This window comes from Acomys minous (genome assembly GCF_964271855.1).
Source record: "Acomys minous genome assembly, chromosome: 2".
Taxonomy (NCBI): Eukaryota; Metazoa; Chordata; class Mammalia; order Rodentia; family Muridae; genus Acomys; species Acomys minous.
The window spans coordinates 72,162,449-72,181,962 of NC_140484.1; the positions used below are offsets into that span (position 1 = coordinate 72,162,449).

The following is a 19,514-nucleotide window of genomic DNA, read 5'->3' on the forward strand; positions in this document are numbered from 1 at the left end:
TTTCTGCGCCCGGTTACTAGCACCCTTGCTTTACTCCTTTCAGCCTTTACCCTGCACGCAGGCGCAGACCACAGCTCGCTTTCCTCGCGCGCCCCCTCGGAGCTTCCCCTAGCAACAAGCTCAGTCGCAGCGCGAAAGCAGGGCGGGCGCATGCGCCACAGCTCCCTCCACCGTCAGCTCTCGGACAGCGCGCTTGGGCTCCTCCCCAAGCAAGCCAAGCCTTTCTCCTCTCCTCTTCCCACCCAGGATCCGCGTGGCGGGGCGCGCGCGCACTTGAGCTCGAGGGCAGCTTGCCGTCTTGGCCGCGGCTGCTAGAGGCGAGGGGCGGGGCTATTTCCTTTGGGGCCCCACCCACTTTGGCCCGGCGTCCATACCGCGCCTGCGCGCTCCCGCCCGGACTCCATCTTGGAATTGGGAGGAAGAGAGAGGGAGAGGGAGAGGGAGAGGGAGGCCGGGACGAGAGCAGGGCTGTGGTGCGGTGAGAAGCTGAGACGAAGAGAAAAGGAGTGAGGGCGCGGGGGACGATCAGCAGCGCCTCAGCTACAGTCCTTTAGCTGTTCTGGAGAGAGAGGACGGGGAAGGGAGGAGGCTAGGGCTGGAGTGGGGGCTGTCCACTCTCGGACCCCAGCCTTAGAGGGGCCGTGCAGCCGGGCGTCCTCGGGGTGGGCCCCTTGTAGTGGCCGAAGACCTGGGGCTCAGGCCCCTGGGTCCCAAATTTTGGGCTTGGTCCCTCCTTTCTCAAATACCCAGGTATCAAGCCCTCATATATCAGATATCTGGGACTCGAGTCCCAACCTTTACAAACCTGGGTCTCTGTTTTATAGAATTTAAAATACCTGGGATTCAGGACCCTGCGTGCACCAATATCCGGGGTTCATCCTCCAGGCGTTCAAATATCGGATTCATTTTTAGCCTTTGCAAATATACGGGGCTCAGACCCCACAATCGGAAATCCGGGATTCAGCAACTGTCGCCCTCGATTTGGGGGAGGACTGGACCGCGAGGTCAGATCAGGTTGTCACCCCCTCCCCTCCAGGGGAGGCTTCCCGGCCCGCCCCTCAGGAAGGGCGAAAGCTGAGGAAGAGGTGGCGAGGGGGAAGGTCTCCTTGCCCCTCTCCCTGCTTGTCAGAGCAACTGGAGTACCCCAGGCGGAAGCGGAGGCGCTGGGGCACCATAGTGACCCCTACCAGGTGAGACACGGGTGCATGGGCAGGAGTCCCTGTGGCCAGCTCCTTTCTGAGAAGCTGGGACTGGGTAGGGCCCTCTCCTCAGGATGAGGAAGCCCTGCTGGGCCCTTGGTCAGCCTCTGGCCAGCCTTGCCTTCTGTTGCCACCTCTTTTCTCTCTCCCTCTTCCCTTCATTGTGTCTGGTTGAAAGGGTACCTCAGGTGACAGGGCCTGTCATGGCACCCAGGGTCACGCCCTAGGATACTTAGCTAATCAAATGGGTTTCCACCTTTCTAGTCTTCTCTTTTATTAATTTTGCCCTCACAACCACCTCTCCTCCATGATTTTAATATACACTTTCCCCCACCCCAGACTGCTCCAGGGGCTTGATTCCCATGTAGGTGGGCTTATCTTTTTTTTTATTTATTTATTTTGGTTGAGGCAGTCTTTCTGTCGCCCTGACTGGTCAATCTGGCCTAAGACTGGAAGGAGTCCCACCTTAACCTGTCTACTGCTTTGACGACAGGTGCAAGCCACCACAGGCTGCTTATCTTCTTTTCTGGCTTGGTCTAGTTGGAGTTTTTGTCCTTGCATAGCCCCCCTCGTGTGTGTGTGTGTGTGTGTGTGTGTGTGTGTGTGTGTGTGTGTTTGGTAACATATTCCTCTGGCTGCATTTGCCTACCTGTCTCTTGCTGTGATGGTGTAAATAATCTTACACACTTGTCAAGTGACCTATCCTTTACAAAGTACTCGTGCATTCGTTTTTTCATGCCACACTCATACACACTTAACCTGGGGGAGCTCTTTATTACTGTCTTCCCATTTTACAGTTGAGAACACTGATGCCCAGAGAGGTTGTTCAAGGTCATCCGGTGGCAGATTCGGGATTTTAACCCCAGTCTCGTCTGTGACTGGGACTCCTTTCTTGCCATCCCTTTTCTTGTGAGCCTGGGCTTGACCGGGAACCCACAGGAGAGAATGTATCAGGGTGAGGTTTTAAAATGGGGGTGTAAAGAACTTCCTTTCCAGAAGGGCTATACTTGGGAACTTTTCCTGAGAGGAAGCTCTGGCTTGTGCTGCTGCTTCCTCGGTGGGTGTTTTTTCTAATATGACCTTCATTTTTACCCTGATCCCATACTTTGGCCCATGTTCCAGAGAGAGCTTTCTTTTCTAACAAATGATAATTTTAGTGGCTTTTCTTAGCTGATGAGTTAGAATGAGTCCTTCCCCCACCACCACTACCTCACCCCCACCCCAGTATTAAAGCCTTGTGGCAACCTTGGAACCAGGGAAGGAAAAGCCATTTGCTTAGTGTCTGCAAAGTGTTCTGAGTGTGAGATCTCGTACAGTCCCATCCTGTAATCCACTTAACCAAAGAGACGCGTAAGGGACTCAGCTGGAGCCATGCAGCTGGGATGCTCTGGTAAGACAATTTAGGGACTCTTTTGCAGCATGGATTTTAAAAGATGGTTATGATTTAGCCCAGACCATGGTAATTGTTCAAATGTTACCAGAAGGAAGGGGGCCTGTATGATGTTTTTCCAATGGCTGACACTCTTCATATGGCCTGAGGTTCTGGGTTGGCAGTCTCGGGCTTGTTGCTGGTTAAGAAGTATTGAGGGTTTCCTTGGCAAGTTGTGAGCACCTGCATTCTGTGTGGGTCTGTGATGAGGGGCGGTTGCCACTATTGCTCCCTGAAGGGGCCTGCCTGGAGCAGACTAGGAGCTGCTGAGGGTATCAATCAATCAGTCTCTCAGGCTATTCTGAGCCTTTCACACCCTGGGGGCCCACCAAAAACTCAGGCTCCCTCCCTACCCTCCAGCTTCCAGTTGAGCTGAGGAGACAAAATTAACAACATGAACAGGAAACAATGCACCACAGAATATAATTATATGCTGAAATTGTTAGGTACTTTTAAGTAGCTAGAACTCTGCCTCAGGAGTCCAACCCTGCTGAGGGCGCTTCGTGCCTCAATTCCCATTGGTCCTTAAAGAAGCCTGTCCTGGAGGCCCGGCTGTTCCAGGTCTGGTACCCTGCGGCAGCTTCCTCTATGGGTTTGGCTTGGAGCGCCCACCCAGGCTGGAATGATCTGGGAGGCTGGGCTTAGCTGCCCTCCTAACAATGCTGTCCTAAACCAGAGAGGGAAAGGGCCTGCTCTGTGACCTTGGAAGAGCCCCCTTTCCTCTCTGTGCCTCAGAGACAATGTGGAAAGTGGTGACCCTGATCCTGCCTTGCTGGTTTCATATAACTGTTCTGGATGCCTGGTGGTGGCAAATCATTTGCCCTTTCCAAGCCTGTTTGCTTTCTTATAAAGGATAAAGGTAACGATAGTGTTTATCCATGAGGTTGTAGGAGCCCAGAGCAAGGTGATGCGTGTGAGATGCTGACTGCCCATGCTCAGTAAGTGTTCTTTGTGACCCACAGCATTCCATTCTCATGTGTGCTGCTTATACCGTTGGACTGGACAAACAGGAGCCAAGAACACAAAGGCCCTGAGAGTCAGGTGCCAGTCCCTGCTAGCTCCTATTCTAGATGTCCCTCTGCCACAGTGTCCCTACTTTTTTTTTTGAAAACGAGCCTCTTGGTCCCTTCAGGCCAGTACCCACTTGTTACAATGGCCGGATTTCCACCACATCCGGCCTGACTATTTCCTGTTCTCTTCCAGTGTGTGAGAGCTTGAAGGAGGAGGTAGCCTCAGCACCAAGAGGGACAGGAAGGTGCCTGGAAATCACTGGACTAAGAGAACTAATGGGACGGGACATGTGGGGATTTGAAGCTCTATCTGAGAGGCAGAGACTTGTATACCTGAGGAGAATAGCTGTGTATAGGGAACCAGGGAATTGCTGAGGGCTGAGGGGGTTGGTGAGGATGCCTAGCTTTCCAGAATTGTCTTCCTGACAAGTTTAGGAACTCCAGAGAGACACCCCCCCATGCCCCGCCACCTCCCCTCACCCCCACCCCTCAGTCTGGTTGCCAGGGCAATTTACTTATTTATTTATTTTTGAGCTTTGATATTGTTTCTAACAGCCCCCCTACCCTTCCTCATCAGTACTTCCCCCTTCGTTGGTAAATGAGGGAAGAGGCCCTTCCTCTCCCTCAGGGCTCTGTCCTTGCTCTAAGGGTCCTATCTACTCTTTTCCAGGCAAGGTCCCAATCTCAGGGCCCCCAGGGGCCATCATGCCAGCTGGGGGCCGGGCCGGGAGCCTGAAGGACCCTGATGTAGCTGAGCTCTTCTTCAAGGATGACCCTGAGAAGCTCTTCTCTGACCTCCGGGAAATTGGCCATGGCAGCTTTGGAGCTGTGTACTTTGTGAGTTGAGTCTTGAAGAGGGTAAAAGCAAGGGTGGAGTCTTTGGCCCTGCTGGTCTATTCAGGCCTCTCCCCCACTACACCTCAACAGTCCTTCCTCCCCTCTGCCACTAGCTCAGCAGATCCTCTTCTGCCCCATGCCCAGGGTGCTCTTTCCCACCCTCCAATCTGGTCCTCTAGGCCCGGGATGTGCGGAACAGTGAGGTGGTGGCCATCAAGAAGATGTCCTATAGTGGGAAACAATCAAACGAGGTGAGTCAGGCTCACTAAGATCAAGTTGTAGAGGGCAGAAGGCCCCGGTCTCAGTGTGCAGGCTGCGTAACCCTCTCCTCTCTTGACCTTCTAGAAATGGCAGGATATTATCAAGGAAGTGCGGTTCTTACAGAAGCTACGACATCCTAATACCATTCAGTACCGGGGCTGTTACCTGAGGGAGCACACAGCTTGGGTGAGCTGTCCCACAACTGCCATAACAGTTTTCCACAGGGCCATCTTTTGCTGGTCCCGCCTCCTAAGTGGGCAGTCTCTCCTGACCATGTTAGTCCTCAGAAAAACCCATGAGCCAGGCCTGGTGGCACATGCCTCTAATCCCAGCAGACACAGGTGGATCTCTGTGAGTTCAAGGCCAGCCTGGTCTACATAGTGAGTTCTGGGCAAACCAGGTCTACACAGTGAGACCCTGTATCAAAAAGAAACACAAACCAGTGAGCATCTGTGTAGGTGCAGGAGATGCTGACCCAGAGTGGCATAGACAGTTAGCAAGACGGACATGTCAGCCGGGCGTGGTGGCTCACGCCTTTAATCCCAGCACTCGGGAGGCAGAGGCAGGCGGATCGCTGTGAGTTCGAGGCCAGCCTGGTCTACAAAGCAAGTCCAGGACAGCCAAGGTTACACAGAGAAACCCTGTCTCAAAAGACCAAAAAAAAAAAAAAAAAAAAAAAAAGAGACATGTCTTCTTTAGAAGCTGATGATTGACGGGGACTTTAAAGGGATCCGGATGGGAGCATGGTGTTCTGGAATCTCTCTAGGGGAGGCCTTGAATCCAGAGCCTCTCCTACCACCTCTGTTTTCTCTAGCCGTCCTTCCCCTCTGTCATTTCCCTTTTGGCATTGCCTGAGTGGAAGATAAACAAGAAAGTTGGTTTGAGTCTCTGCTCAAGGGAGCTGGGCCAGGGGTGGCCCGAGTCTGCTGACCTCTAACCCTTGCCCCTTCCTTAGCTGGTGATGGAGTACTGCCTGGGCTCAGCCTCTGATCTTCTAGAAGGTAAGTATGTCAGCAAGCGGGGTGAGGAAGATGAGCCAAACAGCTGTAGGATAAAGCAGCTTGTTCCATGTCCCGGTGGCTCCCTCAGTCTGGTACTTTGCTTCCTTGTACAGTGCACAAGAAGCCCCTTCAGGAAGTAGAGATTGCAGCCGTAACCCACGGGGCGCTTCAGGGCCTGGCATATCTGCACTCGCACAACATGATCCATAGGTATGACGGCGGCGGCTGTGGCCGAGGGTGGGCGCTGCTTATACCAGTCCTCCTTTGCTGAGCTCTCTTTGTCTCGGGCACCGCTGAAGCCCCCACACATCTTGTCTGAGATGTACGTCTCATCTTTGCGCTTTGCCTCTGTTAGGGATGTGAAGGCTGGAAACATCTTGCTATCAGAACCAGGCTTGGTAAAATTGGGGGACTTTGGCTCCGCATCTATCATGGCACCTGCCAACTCCTTTGTGGGCACTCCATACTGGTGAGTGGAAGAGGAGAGGTGGCAGGTGGAGAGATCCCCAGAATGTTGGCAATCACAAGTGTAGGACCTGGGTTCAGCGGTTAGCCTTTCTTTCTTCCTGTCCTCCCAGGATGGCTCCAGAGGTGATCCTAGCCATGGATGAGGGGCAGTATGATGGCAAGGTGGATGTCTGGTCCTTGGGGATAACCTGTATTGAGCTGGGTAAGGATGTCGTCTGCCTCCTCAGGTTATCCTCCACCTCGCTCTGGTCCTCCCCATCCCAGCCCACAGACCCCAGGCATCGAAGTTCTTGACCATTTTGATGGAGCTTTGATACAAGCAACTATCAAATGCCGCTTTTCGTTTTGTTTTGTTTCCGGAAAGAGTTTCTCTGTCCTGGAACTTCCTCTATAGACCAGGCTGGCCTCAAACTCAAGAGATCCACTTGCTTTTGCCTCCTGAGTTCTGAGATTAAAGGTGTATGCCACCATGTCCAGCCCCTCCTGCCAATTCGTTTGGAACTGTTTATTTGTTTGTATCTTGCTTTTTTTTCCCCATGAGACAGGGCTTCTGTACAGCCTTGGCTGTCCTGGACTCGCTTTGTAGACCAGGCTGGCCTCAAACTCACAGATTCGCCTGCCTCTGCCTCCCCTAGTGCTGGGATTACAGGCGTGCACCACCGTGCCCAGCTCCCCCTGCCAATTCTCATACTAAAGATTTTATAGCAGTTCTTGCTTTGTGTCTACTGCTTGGGCTCTAAATCTGTTTTAAGTGTCCAGTGTGCTAGGTTCTGGGGTACAGTGCTAAAATTCCTGCCCTCATTTAAACTGCTTTCAAGTAGGGGAAGGTAGGCACGTTTTCTATCACTGGGGGAAGAGAGTCCCAAGATACAACTTCATCTAGCTTAGAGCTTGAGGAAGCCCTGTGTTCAGATACTTAACCAAACCTGCAGGACAAAGAGCTGCTAGTAAGATGCAGGTTTGAGCATCCTAGACAGAAGACAGCACTGCAGACGTTTGGAGTAAGAGCAAGCCTGAGGACCTGAGACTGGTCTTTGGAGCTGTATGTGTAACGCAGAGAAATGAGTTGACAGGTCCCCAGAGCTAGGCCCAAGGGAGTCCCTGAGATCTTGGAGCTATGTTGCTATTCTTTCCCAATCTCTGCTACTGAAGTAATTGTCTAATGGGGTAAAGCTTGTAACATCTCCAGTACAATGCCAGGCATGAAATAATTGTCCAAGAAAAAAGTAACTTTTACTAAACACTTCCTACAGAGAAGGATCTTTCCTTCTTCCAGTTTTCCCTACAACCTCTCTGATACAGGGTTTCTCTGTGTAGCCTTGGCTATCCTGGACTTACTCTGTAGACCAGGCTGGCCTTGAACTCAGAGATCCACCTACTTCTGCCTCCCGAGTGCTGGGATTAAAGGCATGTTGCCACCACACTGGGCAACCAGTCTCATCTTTATAGTCTCTCTGATGTGCTGATGCTAGAGAGGTCTGCCTAAGCTCAATATAGCATTTTACTCCCTGCTCAGCACCCCCAGTAGCTTCCTGTTGCCTTGTAAAGCAGAGCTAGCCCCACTTTCCTCCATCAGCTAGGGCCCGTGGTACCTCTCTCCTCTGTGGGCTCTGCCATGTGGAGCATGTTAGGTGGTTCTTGCCTTGGTTTGTATTGTGTCCTGTGCCAGCTCTCTGAGAAGTAGTTGGTACTGTTGGCCTTTGTGTCCACATACACTGCATTGGCTGTTCGCGGCTGTGGCCAGACAGGTGGTGAAATGTATGGAGCAGGTCACAGAGAAGAGCTGTCTACTGTATTTCTAGATTTTGTAGTGGGTTTTGAAGTGGATACACAGAAATAGTTCTCCATTATTGGAAAGGCTGATTAGAAATGGCAGCCAGCACTCCGTCAGTGGAGCAGTGCTGAGGAAGGCAGGCACATTGGAGGCCTCTCCCTGTGGAGGGCTGCTGTTGCGTACTCCCAACTCCTCTTGACTATATCTGCCTCTTAAAGAAAAACTGGAAATTTACATTCTCTTTTTTTTTTTTTAAGATTTATTTATTTATTGCATATGAGTGCTTTATCTGCAGAAGAGAGTTATCAAATTACATTATAGATGGTTGTGAGCCACCATGTGGTTGCTGGGAATTGAACTCAGGACCTCTGGAAGAGTAGGTGGCGTTCTTAACCACTGAGCCATCTCTCCAGCGGTAATTTACATTCTTATAATTATTGTTGGCAATTAAGTTTTTGAAATCATGCTCTATCTAATGCTACTTGTTTAGTTGATTTTAGATTGGAAGTTTCTTGAACGCAGAACATGTTGCTTGTTTTTCTTTCCCACACTGGTAGATTTTGCTCTCATTTGGCCCTCATAAATACTAGTTGAGCTGATAATTGAGTGTGCTTCTTTATGCCTTTTTGCTGTTTCCTTTAGTCCCTGCTCTGCCCATGTGCAACAGATGGAATGAGCATTGCATTGTATTGAGAGGAAAGTAAGATGCAGCAGGATCAGGAATTGCCCGAGGTCAAGCAGGAAGGAAGCCAGGGAGATGGGATTCGAACCCAAGCTGCTTTGAGTTCCCTTCTAGTTTCTGATCATCTGTCTCTTCTCGCCTCCCTTTGTCCTTTCTGTAGCGGAGCGGAAGCCACCACTGTTTAACATGAATGCAATGAGTGCCTTATACCACATTGCACAGAATGAGTCCCCTGCTCTCCAGTCAGGACACTGGTGAGGACTGGGCTTCCTGGGCCAAAGGGTCATATCATGGGGTCTGGCTGCCTGGCTCATGCCTTCTCCTCCTGTCTTATACTTCCTGGGATATCAGGTCCGAGTACTTCCGGAATTTTGTTGACTCCTGTCTTCAGAAAATCCCTCAAGACAGACCAACCTCAGAGGTTCTTCTGAAGGTGAGCACTGTTGGTGTTTAGAGCTGTGGCTGGTAGAGCCATGAAAACTCAGCTCACGGGTTCCCAGTTCTTTGTCCAGGAAGCCTCCTTTATGAGTTTGCCCCTGGCCCTGATGCCTCACTTCCCTGTGTCTTGCTTGATTTTATCTGCCATACCGTCTTGATTTTAAATAATAATTTGTTGTCATTTTTCTTAGTCAAAGATCATGGATAAATGTATGATCTCCCTTAGATGCTTTTAAGTTTTCCAAGCTGGGGGAACCTCATTCCCTTCACAGGCCCAACGTGTCCTAAGAAGCCCTAGTTGGGAGGAACAGACTGCTAGATTGATCTGCTGTGGGGTTTTTTGTTTTGTTTTCTTTTTAAAAGATTTATTTATTATTATGTACACAGTGCTCTGCCTGCATGTACACCCACAAGCCAGAAGAGGGCACCAGATCACATTATACATTGTTGTGAGCCATCATGTGGTTGCTGGGAATTGAACTCAGGACCTCTGGAAGAGCAGTCAGTGCTCTTAACCTCTGAGCCATCTCTCCAGCCCCATGCTGGGTTTTAAACATAGCTTTTGAGGGCCTGAAGAGGCCTTGAGATTCATCCAAGAGCACGTAGCCTTTGATGAGCAGAGCTGGATTGCCACCTAGCTCTTCTGAGTCCCTTCTATATCAGCAGTGCCTGGGGAAATGACGCTGCCTGGGCTGTGGGAAGGGGGACAAGACAAGGGTGCGCTTCCAGCTGTGGTGGCCTGGAGCCTGAGGCCCCACACACTTCCCCTCAGGCAGGGCAGCTAGAGGTGGTGAAGGAGACCCGACAGCAGGTCTCAGGTGCGCTGTTTCCCTAGCACCGCTTTGTGCTCCGGGAGCGGCCACCCACAGTGATCATGGACCTGATCCAGAGGACCAAGGATGCTGTCCGGGAGCTGGATAACCTGCAATACCGAAAGATGAAGAAGATACTATTCCAAGAGGCACCCAATGGCCCTGGTGCTGAGGCTCCCGAGGAGGAGGAGGTGAAGTAGCTTCGCGTGACACTTCCTCGCCACCCATCCTGGGCCTGGCCTTCTCCCCACCTGCCTTCCCCTTCTTTTCTGTGGTATTCCATATCCTTGTCCTTCCCTTTCCCTGCCCAACAGCTCACACCCTGTTCGCAGGAAGCAGAACCATACATGCACCGAGCAGGGACACTGACCAGTCTAGAAAGTAGCCATTCAGTGCCCAGCATGTCCATCAGCGCCTCCAGCCAAAGCAGCTCAGTCAACAGCCTAGCAGATGCCTCAGATAACGAGGAGGAGGAGGAGGAGGAAGAAGAGGAGGAGGAAGAAGAGGAGGAGGAAGGCCCTGAAGCCCGGGAGATGGCCATGATGCAGGAGGGAGAGCATACAGTCACTTCCCACAGCTCCATCATTCACCGGCTGCCGGTATGCAGCTCCCCTGAGCGCCTTAGTGGACAGGAGGCCGGCCTGAGCCAGTGTGCTCAGGGGCTGCCCAGGTCCCTGCTCTCCTCCAGTGTGGCACTCCTCCTTCCAGTCTGAGTGAGCCTCCTGGGTAGCTTCCTCTGGGGTCCATTGGCACCCAAGCCTTGGGCATCTCTTCATTCTTTGCTTTTTTTAGGGCTCAGACAACCTATATGATGATCCCTACCAGCCAGAGACAACCCCAAGTCCACTCCAGCCACCTACAGCCCCTTCCACCTCCACCACCTCTTCTGCTCGCCGCCGAGCTTATTGCCGCAACAGAGATCACTTTGCCACCATCCGTACTGCCTCCTGGTAAGAGTGACCATCTTCACTCAGCTGCCTTATTGTCTTCTCCCCCCCCCCCCCCCTCTCTCTCTCTCTCTCCTCCCTCCCTTCCCCTCCCCCCCCCCCCTCTCTCTCCTGGATACATCAGACAAAAGTCCAGAATTGCTTTCTCTATGGCACATGATTTAAGTCAAGATTCTACCCTCATTTTGTCTTGGCCTGCTCACTTCTCATAGCAGACTTTTTTGTCACTGCCTGCTCTGGGTTTTCCCAGCCTGCTGCTCTGTTTTCAAGGCCTTGTGGAAATAACAGTTTGTGGAGACCTTCCTGGGTTGCTCTGGCTGGCCAGATGCTTTACATGCCTGGACAGGCACCTCTACCCTGCTGTGGTACTCCTGGGGGCAATGGGCAGGTTTACTAGAGGCCAGGGGTGGGGTTCAGGCATCTGCCTCATGTTGATGGCTTGATGTCAGGCCCCCACACACATGCTTATGTTTAATCTTTGCAGCTCTCCTGGGAGGGAAAGCACCGGGTCCTGTGTAAGAGCGAGGCTGCTATGGCTTAGAGAGGTTGTTTGCCCAACATACTTGCCCAGGCACCATGGGCTGTATTCCTATAAATAGAATCTTCTTTAAAAATTCACTTTTCTCAGTTCATGAGGAAAGGGGTTATTTGCTTACTGAGATGGGTTCTTGTTAAGTAGCTGAGCCTTGAACTTGTGATCCCTCTGCCTTAGACCCCCGAAGTTCTAGGATTCATAGGCGAGTTCAGACTTCTCATAAAGCAGCCTTCTCTTCATGCCCTTGATAGCCTTTAGAGGTCACATTCCAGTCCGGCTGCACCTGGGTGCCAACAGTCCCCTTAGAGGCCACTGGGCAAATCTGATGCTTCAAACTTTTGCTTGTGACTGGGAATTGGTTCGCTAGGACCACTCTTGAGCTGCTGTTGCTGCTCTGTCGTACTGTGTAGAGAGCTCTGGTTGTCCTGAGCCTTGGCATCCTAGACTAGCCTGAGAGCCACTGATAGAACAGTTGAGAGGAGACCAGAGGGCTGGCGCTAACGACTCAGGACCGAGATCCTAGCTTAGTACCTGGAACATAATGGACCCTCACTAGTGTTTGCTGACGGGAGGGTGCTAGCCAGCGCTCACTTGTCTGTGCAGAGCTGTTGGTGTTTTGAGAAGTTAACTTGCTTGAGATTAAGTGATAATAACGGGCAGAGCTGGGGTTTGAACCCAGAGGTAGCCTCGGATTCATTCTTTTGCACTAATCTCAATTGTTCCTAGCTTTGCACCAGGACCTGTCTGTCTATACCACTTTGTGTCATCTCAGTCAACTAGCTGCACCAACCCATGAGGTAGATAATCGTTCAGAGAGTTTCAGTGTGAGGAAGATTCTTAATAACAATGAAATCATGAGTCTGAAAGTCTTGTTCGCCAGCACTCTGTGAGTGTGGAGTGGGGCCGGGCTGACTTCCGAGCTCTTCCCTGTCCTCTTCCCCCAGGTCAGCCGACAGATCCAGGAGCATGAGCAGGACTCGGCCCTGCGGGAGCAGCTGAGCGGCTATAAGCGCATGCGGCGGCAGCACCAGAAGCAGCTGCTGGCCCTGGAGTCCCGTCTGAGAGGTGAACGCGAGGAGCACAGTGGGCGGCTGCAGCGGGAGCTTGAGGCACAGCGGGCTGGCTTTGGCACAGAGGCGGAGAAGCTGGCCCGGAGGCACCAGGCCATTGGTGAGAAAGAAGCGCGAGCTGCGCAGGCTGAGGAGCGGAAGTTCCAGCAGCACATCCTGGGGCAGCAGAAGAAGGAGCTGGCTGCCCTGCTGGAGGCACAGAAGCGCACCTACAAGCTTCGGAAGGAGCAGCTGAAGGAGGTTAGGCCCGAATGCCCGGGGTGAGGCGGGGCCGCAGCTAGGCAGGACGGCAGCAGGCCCTGACCCACCCCCCACCCCCCAGGAGCTCCAGGAGAACCCTAGCACACCCAAACGAGAGAAGGCTGAGTGGCTGCTGAGGCAAAAGGAGCAATTGCAACAGTGCCAGGCAGAAGAGGAGGCCGGGCTGCTGCGGAGGCAACGCCAGTACTTCGAACTGCAATGTCGCCAGTACAAGCGCAAGATGCTGCTGGCTAGACACAGCCTAGACCAGGACCTGCTTCGAGAGGTAGACATGGCCACCTGCCCTCCTTTCCCACAATCAAAGATCCTAGCCCCGCTCTCCTCTCCTTTGCCTCCCCGGGGCCTCCGTCCTCCTCTGCCCTCCTAGTGTTTTGGTTTGGCTCCTTTTCAGCATTCTCCATGCTTTCTGTCCCTGCTGGGCCCTGAGTTCTGCCCCTGTCCTGTCCTAGGACTTGAACAAGAAGCAGACGCAGAAGGACTTGGAGTGCGCTCTGCTGCTGCGGCAGCATGAGGCCACCCGAGAGCTGGAGCTGCGGCAGCTGCAGGCTGTCCAGCGCACACGTGCTGAGCTCACCCGCCTCCAGCACCAGACAGAGCTCGGCAACCAGCTGGAGTACAACAAGCGACGGGAGCAAGAGTTGCGGCAGAAGCATGCAGCCCAGGTTCGCCAGCAGCCCAAGAGCCTCAAAGTACGTGCAGGCCAGCTACCCATGGGCCTCCCTGCTACTGGGGCTCTGGGACCACTCAGCACAGGCACCCCTAGTGAAGAGCAGCCCTGTTCATCTGGCCAGGAGACAATCCTGGACCAAAGGATGCTCGGAGAGGAGGAGGAAGCAGTGTCTGAGAGAAGGATTCTGGGAAAGGAAGGGGCCACCTTGGTGTCAGAGGAGCAGAGGATTCTGGGGGAAGAAATGGGGACCTTTAGTTCCAGCCCACAAGAACATAGGAGTCTGGTTAATGAGGAAGAGTGGGGTATATCTGAGGAGATGAAGGAGGCTAGAGTCCCGTCACCGGCATCCCAGGAGAGAAGTATTATTGGCCAGGAAGAGGCTGGGGCATGGAGTCTGTGGGAGAAGGAGGGTGGAAACCTTGTGGACGTGGAGTTCAAGCTTGACTGGGTCCAGGGTCCTGTTCTGACTCCAGTCCCTGAGGAGGAGGAGGAAGAGGAGGAGGGAGGGGCTCCAATTGGAACCCCCAGGGACCCTGGAGATGGCTGTCCTTCCCCAGATATCCCCCCAGAGCCCCCTCCATCCCATCTGAGACAGCACCCTGTTAGCCAGCTCCCGGGACTCCTGTCTCACGGCCTCCTGGCTGGCCTCTCCTTTGCAGTGGGGTCCTCCTCAGGCCTCCTGCCCCTGCTCCTGCTGCTGCTGCTCCCACTGCTCGCAGCCCAGGGTGGGGGGGGCTTGCAGGCAGCACTGCTGGCCCTTGAGGTAGGACTGGTGGGCCTGGGGGCCTCCTACCTGTTCCTTTGTACAGCTCTACACCTGCCCCCCGGGATGTTCCTCCTCCTGGCTCAGGGTACTGCCCTGGGGGCTGTCCTTAGCCTGAGCTGGCGCCGAGGCCTTATGGGTGTGCCTCTGGGCCTTGGAGCTGCCTGGCTCCTAGCTTGGCCCAGCCTGGCTCTACCTCTGGCAGCTATTGCAGCTGGGGGCAAATGGGTGCGGCAGCAAGGCCCCCAGATACGTCGGGGCATCTCTCGACTCTGGTTGCGGGTTCTGCTGCGCCTGTCACCCATGGCCTTTCGGGCCCTACAGGGCTGTGGGGCTGTGGGAGACCGGGGGCTGTTTGCTCTGTACCCTAAGACCAATAAGAACGGTTTCCGAAGCCGACTACCTGTCCCCTGGCCCCGTCAGGGCAATCCTCGCACTACGCAACATCCACTAGCTCTATTGGCGAGAGTTTGGGCTCTGTGCAAGGGCTGGAACTGGCGCCTAGCACGGGCTAGCCACAAATTAGCCTCTTGCTTGCCCCCCTGGGCTATCCACACACTAGCCAGCTGGGGCCTGCTTAAGGGCGAACGGCCCAGTCGGATCCCTCGGCTCCTACCACGTAGCCAGCGCTGTCTCGGGCTCTCTGCTTCCCGACAGCTACCACCAGGGACTGTGGCTGGGCGGAGATCTCAGACCCGCAGGGCCCTGCCCCCCTGGAGGTAACCAGTTGCAACCCTCCACCCAAATTTAAGGCATCGAGCACTTTATCTCCCATGACTCAGTGAAATTTCTCTAATCCCCCAGCCTCTCCTCCCTTCTGACCTTTCTTCCCTCAGTATGTTTCCCCAGGTTCGATTGCAGCCCCAGAGATCTCTAGACAGGCAGCCTCCTCCACTGTGGAGTCCAGAAATGACACTCTGTGTTCCCCCAACCCCTAAGTTATTGCTGTTCCCTGCCGTGTGTGTGCTCATCCTCACCCTCATTGGCTCAGGCCGGGGCCAGGGGTGGCAGGGAGGGAAGTCATGGGGGTTTTTCCCTCTTTGATTTTGTTTTTCTGTCTCCCTCCAACCTGTCCCCTTCCCCCTCCACCAAAAAGAAAAAAAGAAAAAAGAAAACAAAAACACAAATAAAATGTCTGAGCGGAACTATACCTTTGGCCCAGGCTGCCTCTGTCTGCTTTGTCCTGCCGCCTAGCCTCCCTGGTTTGCCCCGAGTCTGGACCCTTGGCCCTCAGCTCCATGACCTCTTCAGCCCATCTCCGTTGTCTTCACTCCTTTCCCACCTGAGCCTCATCCTCTTTGCCTTCACAGCCTCATTGCACCATGACCACAACCGGCTCTGGGCTGTGAGCCCCTGTAGAGCTTCCACGGAACTTGCTGATCTCACAGCTCCCCGTTTGTGGGACCCTTAGTATTTAGGGTTAAAGGCTTTTGATCTTTCTGCCCCTTCCTTTACTGTGAACCCATCGCCTACATGGTTTGGAGCTGCGTCTCTTGCCCGGGTCAGGCATTAGTCTACAGGGTTGGGGCTGGGGCTGCAGACCCTCAAGGGTGATGAGTTGGGACCAGGTAGAATGCAAACTAGAGGCCTGGGATTGCCGTGGGCTTGGTGTGGAGGCTGAGTATATTGGGCTGGGCTAACGTGAGGATCTGGTCAGGGGGGCAGCTGCTCCCTGTGGAACGTCTCAAACGTTTTCAGGCCACCTTCTGCTGCCCTTTCTGTGGCCTGCTATGGGGTGACCTCTTTCCCGTTCCTCAGCCCAGTGCTTCTTCCTGCCTTCTTTGAGGTGCTGGATCTGGGCCCTTCCTCTGCCTGTCCTTAGTTGTATTGCCCTTTCGTGGATGTTGTGTGTGCCTTGGTCTCTCACTCAGTCTTTACATCCCTAAACAGTTGATTACATGCTTCTATCCCAGGGCGGTAATTTCTCACTCCCTCTTTGCATGACTAGAACTTCTTTTGTGTCCTCAGTCCTCTGAAGGTTCTCCACTTCCTGTCTGTGAGATCTTCTGCTCCTCCCTGTGACATCCCATGTAACCTTGGATGTGCTCGGAAACTCCACTGTTCCTCTGCCTCTCTTGCCCATGGAGACCTTCTTGACCTCTCCACGTCTGTCTGTGTACAGCTCCCCCCGCCCCCTCTGTCTAACATGTTTTCTGTTTCTCTCCCTCTCCCTGTCTCTGCTTCTGTCTCCTTCCTCCTTTTCTTCCTTTCCCCTCGTTGTTCCTCCTCCTCCTCCTCCTCCTCTTCCTCCTCCTCCTCCTCTCCTCCCCTGCCCCATTTCCCCTTGATCCGGTCACTGCACAGTCGAAGGAGCTGCAGATCAAGAAGCAGTTCCAGGAGACGTGTAAGATCCAGACGCGGCAATACAAGGCTCTTCGGGCACACTTGCTGGAGACCACACCCAAGGCTCAGCACAAGAGCCTCCTTAAGCGGCTCAAGGAGGAGCAGACCCGCAAGCTGGCGATCCTGGCCGAGCAGTATGACCAGTCCATTTCCGAGATGCTCAGCTCACAGGCGGTGAGGCCTGGGGTCTGGGAGGGAGACTGTGGAGATTGTACCTTTGCTTTAAACTTTGTTGTGGCGGAGGAAGGTGGGAGGTGTGAACAGGACATTTGGACTTAGAAAAACTCGGGTGTTCTTTGTCTACTGACGTTTTCCACAGTGGTTTTATTTCATACCCTTCTCGGTGGTCTTGTCGCCTCTCTTACTGTTTTTCTAATATCTTAACAAAGTCGCCTTGCCTGCTATGCCGAGAACCACCGAGGGAAGCAGTGGCTGAAATAGAATGGATGCAGTATGGTTTTTTCCTGGACCTGAATTTACTTTGTGTGAACAGGGAGCAGGGGAGCAGACTACAGTGACTGTGGCTCTCAGGCCCTTTTACTCAGACTTCAGGAATCTGGAAAGAATCTCTTAGGAAAAGTGTACACAACACCGGAGTGGGCTGCTTCAAATGCACATTGAGTCCAAAGGGCTAGAGGCCCCATTCTCACTCAGGCCCGCCTCTCAGAGGTGATTTTGTAGTGATTAACTTGTGTAGAGTTCCTGTGGCATATTTGGAAAACTATAGAAATTTTAAACACCATCAAACCAGACTTAGTTTTCTGACTTCCTTTTACCACCCAGTATTTCTTTGGACATCATTCCATGTCAGTACATACATTACCTATATTTTTTTTTACGGTACAGAATTTCCCGTGGAATGGATGTACCATAATTTACTTAGCCCATCCCTTATTGGTGGACGTTTAGGTTGTTGCCAGCATTTTGCTGTCACAGCGCTTCCAGGATCACCTGGAGCACATGTGCGAGTATCCCTGGGGGATAGATTCCCACCAGTGTAATTGCTGTGCCACAGGGTATGCCCATCTTCCATTCTGATAGAGGTTGACACTGCTGCTCCTTGCCACCTTAGGGCCCAGGCCTACTGGGGCAGGGGAGGCTGGTGGGGAGAGAGGAGAAGGTCCCTAAACCCTGTCCTCCCTGTCACCCAGCTCCGGCTTGATGAGACCCAAGAGGCAGAGTTCCAGGCCCTGCGGCAACAGCTCCAACAGGAGCTAGAGCTCCTGAACGCTTACCAGAGCAAGATCAAGATCCGCACCGAGAGCCAGCACGAGCGCGAGCTGAGGGAGCTGGAGCAAAGAGTCGCGCTGAGGCGGGCGCTGCTAGAGCAACGGGTGAGAGGCTGCTCCCCCAAGGCGGCAAAGGGAGGGCAGGCTCTCCGTTCCAGGACTCTCACCCCTCTTTTGGGTGTCCCAGGTGGAAGAAGAGCTGCTGGCCCTGCAAACAGGGCGTTCTGAGCGAATCCGGAGTTTGCTTGAGCGGCAGGCCCGTGAGATCGAGGCTTTTGATGCTGAGAGCATGAGGCTGGGCTTCTCCAGCATGGCTCTGGGGGGCATCCCAGCTGAAGCTGCTGCCCAGGGCTATCCTGCTCCACCCCCAGCCCCTGCCTGGCCCTCCCGTCCAGTTCCCCGGTCAGGGGCCCATTGGAGCCATGGCCCTCCTCCTCCAGGCATGCCCCCACCAGCTTGGCGTCAGCCAGCTCTGCTGGCTCCCCCAGGGCCTCCAAACTGGCTAGGGCCCCCAACACAAAGTGGAACACCCCGTGGAGGGGCTCTGCTGCTGCTAAGAAACAGCCCTCAACCCCTGAGGCGGGCAGCGTCAGGGAGCAGCAGCAGTGAGAACGTGGGCCCACCTGCTGCAGTGCCAGGGCCGCTGAGCCGAAGCACCAGTGTTGCTTCCCACATCCTCAACGGCTCCTCCCACTTCTATTCCTGAAGGACAGGGTGGTGAGCAGAGGTATAGGGCAAGGTGGGAGTGGGTGGTGCCTGATCCTGCAGGCAGCGTGCTTGAAGCCCACCCAGTGGTGGTGGGGACAGGATGTTGGCTCCAGCTCGCCCATCAGACCTCCTCATCTCATGAGCTTCTTGGGGCTGGCCAGTGACGCCAGGCCAGCTTGGGCATCGGTGCCCCAAGGCTGACCAGGAGCCCTGCCTCCCCACCATGGTGCCAGGGTCTCCCTCCATCACCACCTACAAAAGGTGGGAACTGTGAGTGTCAAATATTCATCTGGTCCCCTGGGGGAGGGGAAGGGTGGGTCTAGATATATTATATTCAGAGAATTATACAACCCTTGTGATGGGGCCATGAACTGGGGACAACAGGACCCCCAGACCTGGATGTGGCAGAGCAGGTCTGGTGCCAAGGCAAGGAGAATGGGAGGAGGCCTTCCTCCAGAAGGGTCGGGGGTCTTGAGGTCAGGGTGCCTGGGTCTCACCATTCTCCTGTTGCTGTCTGACGTCCTGTGCCGTCTTGTCCTTTTTTTTTTTTTTTTTTTTTTTTTAAACTGGGGTCAGGGCTGGGGAGGGGGACAAGGGAAGGACCTTGGAAAGGGCTGTTGCCAAGCCTGGGAGCAGTCATGGGATCCCCTCTCAGCTATGGGGCTGACACAGAGTCCTAGGGCAAGCTTTTAATAAACTGTTGGTTATTCTAACAGACCCCAGGACTTCTCCCTTTCTGTCTAAGGTGTGTGTGAAGGATTGAGCAGGAGCAAATGATAGTGTTATTTATACTTACTTAGTTGGGTTATGTGACTAAAATTCTAGTGATTTTAATGACTGCACATATGAATGGAAGGTCAGCTTGTTGAACCCTTCTGCTTTGCTTTGGGTTCAAAGATTCTCAGAAAGCTATTTGGTGCACAAACTGCAGTAGCCCCACATCTATTTCACTAGATGCCTGCCTGGATACTTGAGTTTCTGCAGAGGTTTGTCAGGTTCTGATTGGCCAGTCAGGTCTACGGTCTACTATACCTACTAACTCTGAGGCTGAGTCCCTGGCAGCGTGAGCAAGAAGAT

General features: G+C 53.6%; 1 protein-coding gene across 1 annotated transcript; it reads left to right on the forward strand.

The window, feature by feature from the left end:
- The first annotated feature begins 349 nt into the window (after positions 1 to 349).
- On the forward strand, positions 350 to 19,154 carry TAOK2 (TAO kinase 2). Its single transcript, XM_084771912.1, has 19 exons — positions 350 to 1,190; positions 4,309 to 4,475; positions 4,655 to 4,726; positions 4,821 to 4,922; positions 5,692 to 5,737; positions 5,851 to 5,947; positions 6,093 to 6,206; positions 6,316 to 6,407; positions 8,822 to 8,915; positions 9,013 to 9,094; positions 9,935 to 10,102; positions 10,244 to 10,510; positions 10,704 to 10,861; positions 12,343 to 12,703; positions 12,786 to 12,989; positions 13,174 to 13,413; positions 16,462 to 16,674; positions 17,652 to 17,834; positions 17,917 to 19,154. The coding sequence occupies exons 2-19, from the start codon at positions 4,344 to 4,346 to the stop codon at positions 18,433 to 18,435; spliced, it is 3,144 nt and encodes a 1,047-aa protein (XP_084628038.1). The 5' UTR covers positions 350 to 1,190; positions 4,309 to 4,343; the 3' UTR covers positions 18,436 to 19,154.
- The last annotated feature ends 360 nt before the right edge of the window (positions 19,155 to 19,514 follow it).